We start from the raw sequence: 15,000 nt of genomic DNA on the forward strand, positions 1-15,000 counted from the left end.
AAATAAATAAATAAATGGAACAGTGAAACAGTGAGTGGTGGTTCAAAGTGGATCTGACGTCGGCCATTTTGATTTGTTTTGAAAGACTACTGTGTGACTGCTAAACTGCCTTGAAGGGATGCAGTTAAACTATGCAAATGTTTTACTCTGACCTTGTTTATAGAGAGAGGGAGAGAGAGAGAGAGAGAGAGAGGACGAGAGGACGAGAACACGGAGGTGTCTAAAACTGATGAAAGAGCCATGAAATCAATTCCAACAAATGAAGGGATTTGCTAATGTGATAAAAGACTCCAGCAATAATCTAGTCATGCTGATAAAAAAATGCCTGTTTAATTATCTCAGTGTCAGGGGAATATGCCACTGAGGGCACATACATCACAGAATAATGTTATAGACTTAGCAGATATGACTGATATTGTTATTGGATCAGAGATCATTCTGGAGTACGATTCTTCCATTCTTTACAGTGTCAACCCCTTTGAACGTGTGAATGCAGATAAAACACAGATACCACTGACAGTTGAATTACTCTGTTTGAATAGATTGCATAAAATGCTGTTTGAGTGTAATTTGGTGATCTCTAGTGTTCCCGCGCTCCCGCAGGATAAACACTGGCCAGTGATGTCTGAATTTAATACACCTCAAGTATTCATTACCGTGATAGTACTCAACTAAAGCTTTTCCTCACGTGTGTCTTTCCCTCCCCCTAAACATACTCCATTAGGCCTTTGCTAATCATTTTTGGAAGGTACTTACCTAAATTCCTTGTACCAATGTAGTATCAACGGTAGATTAGTGAATAGTGAGTAACACACATTTGTTTACTGCATGAAGTTCCAAAACAGACTGGCAAGTACATTTGAATGCAGTCAATGGCTGCTTTGTGCATCTCTTTCTAGAGATGTTTCTCTTTTTTCGATTACTCTCTTTCTATCTCTCTACCCACTCATCGCTCCTGATTTCCTGTGTTCCAGTTTCCCCACAAAGCTCTCTTTCTCTTCCTCCTGTTTCATCCCTCCTCCAGCATGTTGGAGGTCCATTTGTCATTCTGTAATACCTCCCGATTGAACTCAGACTGAGTATTTTCCTGGCAATGAAGAGGTAGAGTCTGCAGAAACATAACATCTTACTCAGAATGTGTGTAGACATTCTCGGAACGTTAGTATGTTCTCATTCTATCTTCCTTGTACATCTCTTTGTCTGGCATACAGTGAGAGGCGATGTGGTACTCTCAGAGAGTAATGGCACTTGTACGTGATAAATGTTTTAGAATTCTGCATTTGTGTGTGTCCCTTCGTTTCCTGCATCCACTTCTTGTCTTAGGGGCTTTTATATTCTGTCTCCCCTCAATCCGTCCCGGCATCCTTTTTTTTCAGTCCATGGAGGGTCAAAAGGGATCGTCTGTACTGTCGCTCTCTTGCCTCTCTCTCTCTCTCTCTCTCTCTCTCTCTCTCTCTCTCTCTCTCTCTCTCTCACACACACACACACACACACACATTCTTTCTTTCACTCAGACGCACGCGCACACACACACACACACACACACACACACACACACACACACATAGACACACACACGCTCTCTCTATCTGGCTCAGACGCTCACACACACACAGAGATTACAAATCAGTCTGTGTTCCTGTGTGTGGCACCATGCCGCCCTGACATTTCCCAAATCCAAGGTTCTGAAAACACACTCTAATTGCCTAATCTCCACGCAACAGGTGCCGGCCTTCAATATAAGCATGCAAAGCTTTGGGTTTATGTCAGAAAGGCCCCATTTCATAATGTTGACCTGTGTGTGTGTGTGTGTGTGTGTGTGTGTGTGTGTGTGTGTGTGTGTGTGTGTGTGTGTGTGTGTGTGTGTGTGTGTGTGTGTGTGTGTGCGTGTGTGTGTGTGTCTGTCTGTCTGTCTGTCTGTTTGGGTATATTGTATTCTGTTGCATGTTGTGGCTGGACATATTATGACCATGCACTATGATCATGCAACATCAGCAACGAAGCAACGAAATGATGTAAAGTGTTACAAACGTGACACATTAAATATACATAAATAGAAACTGTTCTGGACTGGAGATAGACACTTTTATAAACTCTTGGCCCAACTCTTCAGTTTTAACAAATAGATTCCAAACTCAGATACTTGACAGACTGAGATAAATACTAATCAAAAGCGGCAGAGTCCTGATACACCTCATTAAGCTCATCAATGAAACACATACTTGTCAATTCCTGAGACAACCACTACTATCCAGTTTCACCCGCACTCTTTTTTTTCCCGCGGAGTCGTACAGGGCGAAGAAGCGGGGTACCACGGCAGCTGGCATCATTGGCGGATGAAGACGGCGAGAAGCGCCTCCACTCTGTCATTCACCGGCATCATTTGCGCCTGGACCCGAGCACCGCCCGAGACGGCCACATCACTGCTACGCGGTGTGCAATTTCAACACCTTATCACAAAACGGCTCATGTGCTTTTAAAGCGCATGCAGCTCCCCAAAAGTGGCAAGCGACAAATTACTGTTTCTACATGAAGCCCCTTGTCCACACACGCTCTTCATGATATCGTAGACGCCTTTTACATTTAATTTATTATTTTCTATAATTGAGCCAGTTGACTGCCGCTCGTGATTGCAGCGGTCCTTTTTCTCCAATCGGACGCGAGCTTAAGCACTTCCCCTCTCATCACCACAACTGCTCTGGTGGAAGTCAGCCACAACCCGTTTGATCAGTTGAGGAGACCCAACTGACAGCGTCGCTATGGGGGTAAGCAGATCATCTTTTAATTTCAATTGTCTCTTTGCATGTTGATGAAATCATGTCGATTGATGAATAGCCTACTCGTTATACGATGGTGCTCTTAATGTGAAGTATTCCGAATCCCATTTCAATTATGCGCACCAGAAATGATGTGAACGCTTTAACACAATGGAATTTGATGTAAGAAAATTGTAGAGACTTGGGTGGGTCTGCGAAACCAGGCTACATAGAATCACTGCAACCAAATTAGCATTTTTGATCTTAGTTCTGCATGAGGCGGTTTATCCTCCCTATACGAGTACCAGTCGTCTCGGTCATTGTATTTGCCAATATATTGTTCCAATGCAATGGATCAGAAATGGTTTAATGCTTTTCATCAACGCCATGACAATTTGTAATAGCTGTAGTAACTGTATATGTCGCGAAGTCTCTCAAAATGCGTCGTATATGTATATGTACGTATGTATGTATGTATGTATGTATATGTGTGTGTGTGTGTGTGTGTGAGAGAGAGAGAGAGAGAGAGAGAGAGAGAGAGAGAGAGTGTGTGTGTGTGTGTGTGTGTGTGTGTGTGTGTTTGTGTTTGTGTGTGTAAAATAGATAGACAGCACAAGCAAGGGCTAGTGTGTCCGTCAATGTGTATGTGTCTGTGTGCGCGCGCGCGCTCGCTCGCTTGTTTTAACCGGTGGCCCATTCTCAGCCGTACACCCCAGCCGGTGCGTCATAATGCGGTTATGAGGCTAGACGGACCTGTTGTTAAATTTGGGAAGTCAAGTCGACTCCAGTCATATTAGACGTGATCCGGCACTGAGAGACTGACTTGGTGCGACATTCTTTTGCATTCTTGGCTTTACATGTCTGGCACCTCTCATCCAAACCAGCGCACATCCAAACCTAAACGATCTTTACCTTGCATGATTTTAAGGGCATGCTTATGCATCAACCTATACGCTGTTTTTTAAGAAACAGTGACTTTCTGTTATGTATCACTCGCACATCTCATTTTCGAATGCCCCAGTACTGCACGTTGTTTGTCCTTCAAACAGAATGGGCATTTCCCAGGAGCAAATAAATGGCACCCGTGATTATGCTACAGAGCTGATATATACCACAGGGCGATGAGAGGATGCGTGCAAAAGCTAAATGTATTCAGAACAATCGTGACGACCTTTCCGATCGACTCCTTCAGCACAGGGCTTTGTGCGCAGTAGAAATCGAAATAATCGATGGGTTTGGGTATTATTCGGCCTGCCAGAATGCTCCATGGTTTGTCGTCACAGGGCACTGACACTAAAACCCTTTTACCAGTGGGTAAATTACGGTTGACTGAATTGATATTCGGCTTCTCTTGTTACGGAGAGAGGTTTTAGTAAAAAATCATCGATTGGCGCTGACAGAAGGACAGAACGTTCCAACCCTCCACAAAATATCTCCAACTCCAGCGATGCGATGACTCATGCTGCTGCTGGCTAGAGAACGGCCCGTGTCCTTCAACCATTTCAGCTCCATCAAATATTTCAATCAATGGAGCTTGCTCGCCACGGATCCCCCACGGATCCCCCCTCTCTTCCACGGAGATGTCCTTTACAAACCCTGAGGGACAGCTGCACGCATGACTCGAGTTACTGCGTCAAGAAAGGTTACATAGTAGGGAAACTCCCTAACAACGGCTGTGATTCGTTGACATTGTGTTCTGTCGAGATGAACAAGGGCTGGTTAATTCGTACGTTGGGATGGGGGGTAGTTGACAGGGAACCAAGGCCATCTTAACTAATCCATCAATACAAGGAGGCAACCCATAGCAACCAGCACAGCTGAAATGAAGGTCAGACATTGGAACCTGGCATGGACCAACCAGAGGGGGGGAGGGAGAGAAAGTACTAGAGCGAGAGATTCTACGGCGTGTATGTACATGAGGAGGGAGGAGGAAGAGGAGGAGAGGAGGCGGTAGTGAGGAGGGAGAGCGCGAGCGAGCGGCACGGCGAAGGGAGCGAGCAAGTGAGCGAGCAGTCGAGCGAGCGATGGTGGGTGGGGTTGGAGCGGTGTCACCTTGAGAAGGCCCAGGGCTACGGGATGCTGGCAGACGCTCAGGTGCGCTGGGGTCCAGCGGGGGGGGGGGGGGGGGGGGGGGGGGGGGGGCTTGTTTATTTCTGTGTCACAGCCAGATGGAGGGAGGTCTGTGGGGTCCCTCTGAGCTGGGATGCCCTTGGGCTGCAGGCACAGGGCAGTGGAGACGGAGTGGCTCAATGGAGGAGGAGGATTTGAGATGACGGGGTTGACACAGTTGAGCCACCAGGCATGACACCTCAGTCATCCCTCTTTCTTCGGTTTTGGGTGTCTCGAGGATTATTTTGTTCCTCTCTTCCTCCGTGCTCACCGTCTTTCTCTGACCAGCATCACTTCCTGCTTCTGGTCCCTGCGCCGCCATTTTGAAGTGGTGGGGGTGGGGTTTTCCGACCTTTCAGTCCTCAGGCAGGCGATACCACACACACACACACACACACACACACACACACACATACACATACAGAGAAGGAGAGGTAGATTCCCCTGCTCCATCCTCTGGATTTCAGAGAACACTGGGAACCTGGGCATTATTATGTAACCTGGAGGAGGTGGTGTTTGGGAACCACTCCTGAAGACGGAGGGAAAGAATGAAGGATAGGGAGGGAGAGGGAGAGAGAATGAAGGAGAGATAAATTGAGGGAGAGAGTGCAAAATGTGATTGTATAACACAGGGTTCGATTGGCCATTGAATTTCATGAAACAGGAACGCAGATTTGCTTATATAATGCACAGAGGTTGACTGGCAAATGGTTTTGTGTGAAACAATGTGTCAAAGAGCATGAGAGAGAGAGCATGTGTGCGTAGTTTTCACCAACACAATCAATCCATAATGGTTTCACATTTGGGCAGAAGGTCATCCAGTGTGCATATGCTTTAATGATGTCATGGGGATGTCAGACAGCCTAGAATCAATAGGCCATACAGGGCCCTCAGACTCACATCACATGATTCATCTTACACTTTTATGCTTAAACAATACAGCAGTATTTTCAGTGTGTGACATTGAAAGGTTTAATCTAAAATATTAAAGTCACCTGGTGAATTATTCACTATTTAAGATGTTGAAGCATAATAGTACATGAATGCATTTACTTTCAATGTACACTGTTAAAAAAAAAACTGTAAAATTACAGTAAAGTACTGGCAGCACTTTTGCCAGTAACTGACTGTATTTGTACAGTATTGATACTGTAAAAAGTAATTACAGGAAGTCACTGTATGCAATATTACAGTATTTTACTGTACAAATACAGTCAGTTACTGGCATAATTGCTGCCAGTACTTTACTGTAATTTTACAGGGGTTATTTTTACCTGTAACAGGAACCTAAATTACAGTAAAATGCTGTTTCTGGATATAAGAACCATTCATTTGGTGAAATTAATGCAATGCAAATTGCAAAACAATGCAAATTTATTAGCACAATTATAAAACATTACATGTTTGCACATAAGCATACAGAAGAAAGTTATTTGCGGAACACCTATGCAATGCTCATTGTTTGTGTATCAGGAAGGGGCCATCCCCAAACTGTTCCCACAAAGTTTGGAGCATGGAATCCAAAGTCTCTTGGTTAATGCTGAAACATTCAGAGCTCCTTTCACTGGAATTAAGGGGCCAAACCCAGCTCAGGGATGGCCCCTTCCTGTTCCAAAATGACAGTGTATCAGGGCGCAAAGCAAGGTCCATAAAGACCTTTGGGATGAATTAGAGCAGAGACTGAGAGCCAGTCTCCTCTCCCAACATCAGTGTGTAACCTCACAAATGCGCTTCTGGAAGAATTCCCATAAACACACTATACAAATTCACACACCCTAAGGATTAAGAATGGGATGTCACTTAAATTCATATGTGAGTCAAGGCAGGTGACCCAATTCTTTTGGCAAAACAGTGTATGTGTTCACTGACATGAAATGGTGTGTGTTTGTGTGTGTGTGTGTGTGTGTGTGTGTGTGTGTGTGTGTGTGTGTGTGTGTGTGTGTGTGTGTGTGTGTGTGTCCGCGCGCGCGTGTGTGCCTCTGAGTTGATCCCGATGAAGCATCTACAAAAATACCAATAAACAAGTCAATCAACAATATTCATTCACCTTTGAATAAACACACGGGTTGATGCAAGTTCATCCTGGTATTCCGGTTGAACACATAATTAGAAACATAACACATCCAACAGAACAGCCAGCCCAGGGAAGAATGAGGACCCTTCACATATGATTTGTCCTTCAGTGGAAACCATCCACTTGCTCTTTGGAAGAGTTGGGTCTTCAAGAGCTTCATGTATACAGTACAATATGAATCCCATTCAGTGTCCTGTCATGCATTATGTCATCTCATGGGTTGTTGCAGCTGTCCGGCTGGCTGGCCAGTGTGCTGCTTTGGACCGTAGTAGTGGATGGTGCTCTCCCGTGTGATGCATCCTCTGTCTTAACTATCTGTTCAAGTGAAGTGGCCACAATACGTTTTCCTGTTGCTTTTGGAGAAGTAACGATACTGCATCTAGAGGGGGTCATAGAATGGTGTAAACTTACATCAGACAAATTAAACTAACAATGTAGGCTACTGTAGGCTATAGTACATGTAATACATGTACATTGTACAGTTTTGGTTGCCACTGTACAGATGAAAATGTGAGGGAGGCATAGCCAAGTAAAAACAACAGTATTTAAACTATGCCCAGTGTTAAACCCAGTATTTTTTCAGTTTTCAAAGACAAATAGTATAATAACTATGTAATTAGGCCAGGCCATGAACATGTGAAGTCAATACAAACAGGCCTTTGCCACCATTTGATCAACATTCAGCTTAGGCATCATTACATTAACTCTATACAGAATTAGACTATGAAAATGTGGAGCAGGCAATAGTAGGCAATGTCACTAGTTAATCAACATTCAAAAAGAAACTATTTGGAAAATGTAGGCTATGTTTTTGCAATAATTTAAAGACCAGAAATAACTTACGTCATACACATGAATGTGATAGGTCAACTCGCCCGGTGCGTTGAGCCAGCTACTTCAAGCAATCAACCTGTGGGTAGTAACACAACACAAATAAACTTTTGGTTGCAATGATGGGGTTATCCGATTATAAACTGTCTAGCAGTTATCTGTCAGTAAAGATTTTAAATCAGCACTTCGTATCGTCACCAAGCAGCAGTAGGAGTAGACATTACCGTTGCGGTGGTGAGCCATGCAGGCACAGGAGACACACAACTTCGGAAGAATTACATATTCATATTGTGTCGAAGCATTAACTATATTAGCACATGTTAACGTCATGTGCATCCACGCACAAGTAAAGCATGGACGTAAAAATAGCAGTCGCTTTCAAAATAAACCAACGATATTGATTTGCGTGCATTATATTATGCTAAAATAGGCTGTTGACTAGCCTACTTTTCACGGACCTTACCCGGGCTGGTAGCTAACAACATAGCAGCTATAGCTGGAAGGAAGCTATGTCTGGGCTAGAAGCTATGTTTAATAACCGACATTTTAGTAACGCTGCTAGATTATGTGCTTCCAGAAAAACATGTTATGGGGAATAGTGGAATATACTGGAAAAATAAGGCTTTGTGCCATAGCAAAATGGCTAACATTAGAGCTACATAGCCTATTAGTTAGCATACATTTAGCCAAATAAGAACGTAACAAAATAGAACAGAACACAAAGCAACAACGTCGACTTTATTTTTCCAAATAAATTAGCTAACTCGATTACAATCAATATGCACTTTATGATATAAGGAAAATATGAGATTCAACTTACCACGTACTTCTCAGAAGAAATCCGTGTGTCTGAGACAACGTAACGGTATCCAGAATCAAAAACCCAACGGTCTTCTCAATTTAAAAAGTAGGCCTACAGGAGCAGCCTGTAACCCCAGCCATTTTCCATGTTCTTTTCCAATAGTGCTTTGCAAATTACAGTTCATTTCTGTATAATCAGACACATAGTTTGCATGTCCCAAAATGCACTTCTCTTCACAGTTATCTGTTGTGTTTTAGTAAACACAGATGGTTCCTGTAAAATATTGCTGTAAATTGGCAGAAATTTTTAACAGTGTAGTCATGTGCCTATTTAATACAACGTGACTTAAACCGCAGGTAAGATATGAGTTTAATCTGTATGCCTGTTTCCTGGAAATCAACACCATGACCTTGGCATATTTAGCACATCCCTCAACCTGTTCGGCAACACCAGAAATGAAAGATGAGAATAAGTGAATATCATTTATAAGACAGAAATCTGGGATTTCTGAATGAGCAAATCAGTGATCTTTGCTATGTTAATACCGACCTTCAGAGATGCTACCCTAATTATGTTAGGCAGAAAACAAACAACTCAAAGGCTTACACATTTTACTGTAGAGGAGACAGACTGATTATCCACTAAACACCAAGATATCAAACCTTGGATGTCATATGTAGGACATATATACATCCCTCATCTCCTGTTAAATTAGACATGAGACTATAGCCATTGCAAAGGGCTCCCCCAAATTGTTGTTTTAATTCAGAATCCAGCTAGACGGCCATTTTAAAGAAAGGCTACCCCTGCGTCTCCAAAATGGCTGCTGTGAAGCAAATCACACAACCCTGTTTGCCAGGACCAGAGCCAAAGCCACACTCACAGATTTCACCTGGCCCACCATCACAGCTTTTCGTGACCTACAGAGCTGTTATTCACAGGCTCTGTGTGAGAAGGAGCCAAATCTGAGTCAATGTTTGCTCTTGAAACATCGCTCTCTCTCTCCCCTCAGCCTGATTAACGCACCCTCTGCGGCTAAGGATATCAATCAGTCGGGGCAGGTTGTCAATAGCCGTCTTGTTGTTTGACATTAATTATCTCCTGCGGAGTTGCTAGGCCATGTATCTGGGCGTCAAATTACAGTACAAGACTGGTTTTGTCAGGAGCAATTGTGCAGTGTTATGACCATGCCCTCATGAGTTTATTAAAAAAATATTGTAATGGAATTTTAAGTAATGTGGTAAGCCATTTAGATCCATTACTAAAATCACTCAAACATCACAAGATATCAAGTAATTCATTTAAATAATGAGTAAAATGCGTCTCAATAGGGCTCTTAAGCTATGTGATCGATAAAAATAGGCATCTAGACTGATGACATGATGGATTTATTGCCAAATTATGTACATGGTTCAGTCTTTAACTTTCAGGTCTTAGCTGCTGTATATATTCACAGTCAAGCCCAGTCACACACAAAAGGCAGTCAGTATCAGGCACACACACACACACACACACACACACACACACACACACACACAACACACAACACACACACACACACTCACTGGGGAGTGACGGATAAAGAGATGAAAGAGGGCGAAAAGCAGATGGACATGAGTGGACAGCGCTGTGGATAAGAAAGGCCGCTGTCTGCCTCTGCCCTGTAGTACCCACGTGCGTGGCAGTGCCCACTCCACGGATGTCTGGGTGCCACGCGGAGATCCTTTTACATCCCGGTGAGACTGGAGACCCTGCAGATGACAAGCGCCCGACTGCTCGGAAAGCGATCTTTTGTGCCATTTTGTGTGAAGATCTGCTGCGGCGATTGTTTATCAGATTTCCCATCTCAGCGTGTGCACTTGCCTCGCCCCGTTAGAGGAGATCCCCAGCGGTCGATAGCTACAGACAGAGCCAAGCCACTCACACACTGAGTCACAATGGGGTTGCTTTTAAAGTACCACAGCATAATGTTCTCAGCAGCTGGACACAGGCTCCTGGCCTTGGCTCAGTGCTCCGTATATCCAGCAGTCTCGGGCCGCAGACAGTGCAGTAATCATTTAGCCATCTAAAGGCAGGGGACCAGTCACACTGCTCATCCAGCAGCAGGCTTGACCGGGATGCTGGAGCTTTAAGAAGCATACTGATGAGGGGGTGTTTCATTCTAGTCATTTGAGACTAGGAAGAGAAAGGGGACGATATGGTGCCCCCACTCCTCCAAATTTAATTTAACCATGTAATTGCACTGCAGGTAAAGGAAGTATAAACACCAATACAGGCCAGCAATGTTGGACCAAAGGTTGAGCCCCAAAGAATTGGGTTGAAATACATGCCAGCGCCATGCTCTACCAACTGAGACCCAGATACCTGTGGTTTTAGTCCTGATTTTATATCAACCAATAGGAACTGATAAGCCTACTGGGCTAGTTTGACTGTATGGAGCATTAACAAACGGTTAACAAGCTAAGCTGTGATGGCAAGCAAAGGAAGCAAACTTAAAAGATCAAAATGTTGCAATCATTGCTCCAAATGAGAACCAAGAAAGAGAAGTGCTATGAATAGGTCGAGCAGAAACTGAGGTTGGTGACCATGAGCCCACCACAAGTGCCAGTGGCGACTTTAAGAGTGCAAGTGAAGTTCCCATGCCACCTACCAGCAACAAACGATGCAGAACAATATGTTGAATTGGCCAACGATATTGCATTTAAATGTCGGTTATAATGGTGGTACTTCGGGAGCCAATTGTTTTCTGAGGTGGTTATCATTGTGAGAAGTTTGAGAGAACCACTGCCATTGAACCAGGAGTATAGGGCACAGAGAGGAGAAAGAGGAAGCTATGGGCAGAGAGCTGGTTGAGACAGTTACACTTTTCCAAATATGTCAGGCTTGAATGAATGGTTAGTTCATCAGTTTAGGTGGATTTTGGGCTGGTGCCATGCTTTTTTGTTGATCTCTGATTTTGTTGTAGGATGTTTCTGGTATTTGTAGTTGGCTGAATGAATGAGCAATATATGAGCAAGTGAATTAAAATAGACGGAGACAAGGATAGAGGGATAGAAAAAAAAGAGAGGAGGAGAGAGTGAGTGAGATTTACTATTGTTCACTGGGTTAATCCTGGGCAGTAGTAAACAGTCCTAATCCTCCCCTGATATCTCGCCCAGAGGAGAAAATCAGGGAAGTCAGGCCAGATGGCCTACTGATCTAACAACACAGTCATACACACACACTCAAGCACACACTCGGTCACTCAGACATGCACGTGGATGTAGTGAACATATTTTGTTTTTGTCTTTTTTTTGGCCAAAAAAGGGCAGTATGCCCAGCTGTCATTTTGTTATGACCAGTTCTAGTAAGACATTATAAATAGATACAGTACGTAATAAAAACAATGAAATTAATTTTGTTACATCAGATGAGCAAGTGATATTTACTAAAATATAAAGGTTTCTTTTCAGTTTTCAATGATGGTCACATAATAAGATATTGTGTGCTGATATAATAATACCGTTATATTGTAATTATGATTCTAACATTACTATAGTAGAAAATACTAGTCAGTCAGTAGGCACAGTAAATGATGTCTGCAGCCTAAGCCATCAGATACCAAAGGCCATTCATGACGGTATGGCAACATCTAATGTAGGTTAAACCAAATAAGACGACCCTCCCCCACTTACACTGAACTAGTGCAGTCCCCCACATTAACCCCCCTCTTCAGCTACTCACGCGCGTGCACACGACTCATCGACACACGCGTGTGCACACACACACACACACACACACACACACACACACACACACACACACATATACTGGTGAAGAAGGCTTGAGGGCATGTCAGACATTGCAAATGGGAACACTGACTGTGATGCTGTGTGTGATAGACAAACTGAGAGTGAGGAAAGGAGAGAGAGTAAGTGTGTGAGTGTGTTTGTGATAGACAGACACAGAAGGAGGGAGAGAGAGAAAGAAAGTGTGTTTGTGTGTGTGTGTGTGTGTGTGTGTGTGTGTGTGTGTGTTTATGTGTGTGTGTGTGTGTGTGTGTGTGTGTGTGTGTGTGTGTGTGTGTGTGTGTGTGTGTGTGTGTGTGTGTGTGTGTGTATGTGTGTGTTTGTGTGTTGTGCATCAGCATATCTCCAAGTGCACACATGTGAATGTGTATGGTATTTCCGCTGTGACATTTCCCTGCAGCCATAAGCCCTTTGAGGACTGACGTTGGGGCTGTGGATGCTGCCTAGAGAGGGATGCTCGATGGGACCCCTCCAGATCCCCAGCTCCTGCTAGCTCCTCTGTTTAGGCCTGCCGTGTGCTAATTATATTCCCCAAGCCCTGTCATTGTCTTAGCACTCCCAGCAGCTTCAGCTTAGTCCCCACACACACATTGTTTCCAGTCAGCTAGTCAGGGGAAACGTCTGGGGAACATATCATGTACATGGTTTAGTGATAAACCTGGGTAAGCTAACTTACTGTAAGGTAATAAACCTCCTAAAATAAGAGCTTTAAGCATTATGTTGTTTGAAAAGTAATGCCGTAGAGCGCTTCTATTAGGAGGTTTACCCCGTCGTTTGGGTAAACTTACCCACGTTTTTTGCTAAACCATGCAGTTGAGATAGATCCCTGTAGATCTTGATGAAAATAGAGATTTCGCTCAAGAAAACATCAGTTGTTGAAACCAGCCATGTTTATCCATGGGGGTAGGGAATGTATGAAGGGCAACTCAAGACAGATGTCAAGAAGTGTTGTGGCACCGGGCACAGAGGCCACTATGACCACAAGGGTAATTTCCTTGTTTCACTTGGAGAGTCTGTTTCGAGGGAAGTAACATAATGCCTCTACCCAATTTGATGTGTAAGTTTGGTCCTCTCTTCTAGACTTAAAGGGATATTCCGCCATTTTTGGAAATACGCTCATTTTCCACCTCCCCTCGAGCAAAACAATCGATATTTACCTTGTTCCCGTTCATCCAGCCATTCTGTGAGTCTGGCGATACAACTTTTAACTTCAGCCTAGCATAGATCATTGAATCGGATTAGACCATTAGCTTCTCGCCTGCTAGCTTCATGTTTAAAAGTGACTAAGACTTCTGGTAATTTTCCCATTTAAAACGTGTCTCCTCTCAAGTTAGAAAGTGCAATAAGACCAACTGAAAATGAAACCTGGCGTTTTTCTAGGCTGATTTGACATGGAACTACACTCTCATCTGGCGTAATAATCAAGGCAACTTGCAGCTACTGGCACTACTACTGCTTGTTGTCTATGGGGACTATTTTCAGATGCTGCGTAAGATATCACTGCGCCTATGGTACGTTTGCAAGTTGCCTTGATTATTACGCCAGATGAGAGTGTAGTTCCATGTCAAATCAGCCTAGAAAAACGCCAGGTTTCATTTTCAGTTGGTCTTATTGCACTTTCTAACTTGAGAGGAGACACGTTTTAAATGGGAAAATTACCAGAATTCTTAGTCACTTTTAAACATGAAGCTAGCAGGCAAGAAGCTAATGGTCTAATCCGATTCAATAATCTATGCTAGGCTGAAGCTAAAAGTTGTATCGCCAGACTCACAGAATGGCTGGATGAATGGGAACAAGGTAAATATCGATTGTTTTGCTCGAGGGGAGGTGGAAAATGAGCGTATTTCCAAAAATGGCGGAATATCCCTTTAAAGAGAGTTGGATGCAAGGCATCTCAACTGAAATGGTTCCTGTATAGCAGATTTGTTGATTGATTTTGTTTTTTCATGTCAATCAAAAGGCATTCCTCAAAGACAATCATCTCATGGAGTTGGTTAGTGCACTAACATGTCATTCTTGTTCCCTTTTTGTAAGTCGCTTTGGAGCAAAAAGTGTTTCTAAATTATCTAAATTCATCTAAATTATGTAATAATATGTAAGAACTTTGGACTTTCAGTCAAAGAGCTCAGAAAACCTGCAGGTCAGATGTCTCATTCTTATTCTTAGTCAGCATTGGTGTTGAGGAAAGTTGTGTCTGAGAGGAGATGACTAAAATACCATGGCCTATTTTGAACCAGGCAGCTTTATTTAACTTTAGAAGAAATCAGCGTCTTCCTTGACGTACACACTGAAATTCAGGAGCATATTTAGTCCGTTTTTTTGCATCATAAACGGTTTAAACACTCAGAAAAGGCCCATGGTTGTTTTTAGATAGGCTTCTGCTTCACTGCAAATGTGTTTTGGCCATGGGACTTGTCACTGTGTATTAAATTCTGGTGTGTGTGTGTGTGTGTGTGTGTGTGTGTGTGTGTGTGTGTGTGTGTGTGTGTGTGTGTGTGTGTGTGGGCGTTTACTATAGAAATACAAGAGCGCTTGAGAGAGGTTGAGTAAGTGTGAGTGGGTTCATGTGTGTGCCCTTACTTTGGCAGTGGGCTGAACGTGTGTAGCAGACACATTATAAAAGCCCATGGCTTTTTGCCG

The 15,000-nt window shown here is 43.4% G+C and overlaps 1 protein-coding gene across 1 annotated transcript in view; it reads left to right on the forward strand.

The window, feature by feature from the left end:
• The first annotated feature begins 2,431 nt into the window (after window positions 1-2,431).
• Window positions 2,432-15,000, forward strand: part of atp1a3a (ATPase Na+/K+ transporting subunit alpha 3a) — a 38,460-nt gene continuing 25,891 nt past the window's right edge. Inside the window, exon 1 of the mRNA XM_062528792.1 lies at window positions 2,432-2,765. Coding sequence (XP_062384776.1) covers window positions 2,760-2,765 — 6 coding nt within the window. The 5' untranslated portion in view covers window positions 2,432-2,759. The remainder of the gene's footprint in view (window positions 2,766-15,000) is intronic.

This window comes from Sardina pilchardus, chromosome 24 (genome assembly GCF_963854185.1).
Source record: "Sardina pilchardus chromosome 24, fSarPil1.1, whole genome shotgun sequence".
Taxonomy (NCBI): domain Eukaryota; kingdom Metazoa; phylum Chordata; class Actinopteri; order Clupeiformes; family Clupeidae; genus Sardina; species Sardina pilchardus.